At 42.4% G+C, this 2,500-nt stretch overlaps 2 protein-coding genes across 2 annotated transcripts in view; both read left to right on the forward strand.

Annotated features, from left to right (window-relative positions):
- LOC134197298 (mesencephalic astrocyte-derived neurotrophic factor homolog) overlaps positions 1 to 493 on the forward strand; it is a 992-nt gene extending 499 nt beyond the window's left edge. The window contains exons 3-4 of the mRNA XM_062666589.1: positions 1 to 120; positions 195 to 493. The exon at positions 1 to 120 is cut by the window's left edge and continues 22 nt beyond it. Coding sequence (XP_062522573.1) covers positions 1 to 120; positions 195 to 355 — 281 coding nt within the window. The 3' untranslated portion in view covers positions 356 to 493. The remainder of the gene's footprint in view (positions 121 to 194) is intronic.
- A 615-nt stretch (positions 494 to 1,108) lies between these two features.
- LOC134196981 (calcium/calmodulin-dependent protein kinase type 1D-like) overlaps positions 1,109 to 2,500 on the forward strand; it is a 7,160-nt gene continuing 5,768 nt past the window's right edge. The window contains exons 1-2 of the mRNA XM_062666209.1: positions 1,109 to 1,224; positions 2,488 to 2,500. The exon at positions 2,488 to 2,500 is cut by the window's right edge and continues 119 nt beyond it. Coding sequence (XP_062522193.1) covers positions 1,154 to 1,224; positions 2,488 to 2,500 — 84 coding nt within the window. The 5' untranslated portion in view covers positions 1,109 to 1,153. The remainder of the gene's footprint in view (positions 1,225 to 2,487) is intronic.

A 2,500-nucleotide genomic window follows, 5' to 3' on the forward strand; every position in this document is an offset into this window, starting at 1 on the left:
AAGATGCTGCCACTGGTATGGTCAAGGAAGTCATCAAACCCCTCATGTCTAGTATCCCACCAGAGAAAGTGTGCGAAAAACTAAAGAAACAAGATTCTCAAATCTGCGAACTCAAATACGGTAACGCGACTTGCATTCAGATCTCAGCATCTTGACTTGTGTTTGTATTACTCAACTGTTATCATTATGTGCAGACAAACAGATTGATTTTAAAAATGTTGATTTGAAGAAGCTGCGTGTGAAGGAGTTGAAAAAGATTCTCGCCGATTGGGATGAGGAGTGCAAAGGTTGTGTTGAGAAAACCGATTTTGTTAAACGAATTGAAGAACTGAAACCTCGTCATGTCGAACTTTGATGATTTTTGTACGGATTTACTTCAGAGATAGTAGATGTGGAATTACAATTTGTGTCCGACTAGTAGTTCAACAAGCAATGCTGTAGTTGGTATTGTGCATTTGTGTGGTGCATTAATATTAACTAATTTTAATATCAATGTGTAATGTTGAGTTATCATCAAAGGAGATTAGGAGTTTACGAGATTATGACAAGTAGTTTATTGTGGTTAGACAGAATGCTCTCGATTTACTAACTGATTTATTGCTAGAGGACAATGGCTGGTCGTGATTTATTGGATGCATATCGATGCGTATTGCCAAGAGCATTTAGACCGAGTTGAAAAATGATGTTCAGTACATACAGATACCCACTGATATATGGGTCTTTAGATAGACGATGTGATAGAGATAAAATTAATATTGTAAATAACATACGGGCTATCAAGTTACACATTTTAATTAATTAATTATTATCTCTAAAAAACACGTGGAAGGTGCCCAGATGATGGAACAAACACAATACGTTGTTAGAGTTCTGGGAACAATAACATAACCAAATCAAGCGTCCCCAGTAACAACAAACAACAAAACTGCGAGTAAAACCTGAGCAGGACTCCAAGGCCTATCAACCGTTTCATCCCAACAGTTGATCCGATCGCGCCAATTTCAATTCCCACACGACATTCTAATCTCCCCACCACCTCCCACGCCCATTCAACGAAGCACCACAACATTCATTAACCCATTCTTCACTCTATTAGTATACGCATGCGCACTCAGTTTTTCCCGAAAAGCTGAACCCGACGACCCCGTTCGTCATGCCAATCTTCAAGAAGAAATACGACGAAAAAATCACGAAGAAATACGATCTCAAAGAGGTCCTCGGCAAGTGAGTACCGCAAAGGCGCGTCGCAACTCGCAACACAAACTCTCTGTCTCTCGTCTGTGTCTCATTGTCACGCCAAACGCTCGACTACGCGCGTTAAACGACGACCAATGAATACACTTTTGCTTGACTACGTCTGCATGGCGATCAGACATTGAACATGAACGGAAGTTACTTGCAAGGGCGCGGTCCCTCCAACCGGAAGTAGGTCTGTTGACCGTTTTTTGTCTCTTTGAGACGATTGACGACGGCGGCGGGCGGCGGAAATTGCGGGAAACGATGGTGTTGATGTTGTGTGAGAGAATGGATGGTCGGGTGTGACGCGTTTGTGGTGAGATTGCGCGTTCTGGTTTGTTGTTGAATGAAAATGGTGGGGAGAGAGGATGGTGTGGAGTCGGGTGTGTGTTGTGAGGGATGAGAGTGTACGGAGTGGTCGTGTGGTGGTGGTGTTGGAGAGTTTCGGTTGCGTTTTGGTTGCGTTTTGGTTGCGTTTTTGGTTTGTTTGTCTTTTTGTGGTCACGTGATCGTTGCTTGATTTCCAATGTTTGGGTAAGTGGTATACACGATGTGGTTGTGTGTATGCTACTTGGGGTGTTAGAGAGAGGGAGGATGACTTGTGGACAATTGGGCTGTCCTTCTGTTCTGACACAAAGCAAACGGATGGACGGAAATATGGACAAACAAACAGACAGACAGTTGTACGAATAGACGATGGACAGATGGATAGACAATAAACATAGTTGTACAAAATGGACAAACAAACAGACAGACAGTTGAACAAATAGACGGACAGACAGACAGACGGATGGATAGATTGATAGACATAGACAGACAGTTGTACGAATAGACGGATGGACAAATGGACAGACAATAAACACAGTTGTACAGTACAAATAGATGGACAAACAAACAGACAGACAGTTGAACGAATAGACGGACAGACACAGACAGACAGACAGGCACAGACAGACAGTTGTACAAATAGACGGATGTACAGATGGACAGACAAGTCGGCACAAATGGACAAACAAACAGACAGTTGAACAAATAGATGGACAGACAGACAGACAGACAGACAGATCAACCAAGAGAGAGATCGATAGACAAATAGTTTGCCAGGAAATAGACACACAGAAACAAGACAGATGAACGCATCCACCAATGTAACTAACACAGACACACCACACAACAGAGTTTGATTGCAGTGCTGACATTCACCACTTAGGGATGACTTATCTTTCAATTAATATCAATTGGCATTTGTAGAGGTGCCTTCTCT

This window comes from Corticium candelabrum, chromosome 22, assembly GCF_963422355.1.
Source record: "Corticium candelabrum chromosome 22, ooCorCand1.1, whole genome shotgun sequence".
NCBI classification, from domain to species: domain Eukaryota; kingdom Metazoa; phylum Porifera; class Homoscleromorpha; order Homosclerophorida; family Plakinidae; genus Corticium; species Corticium candelabrum.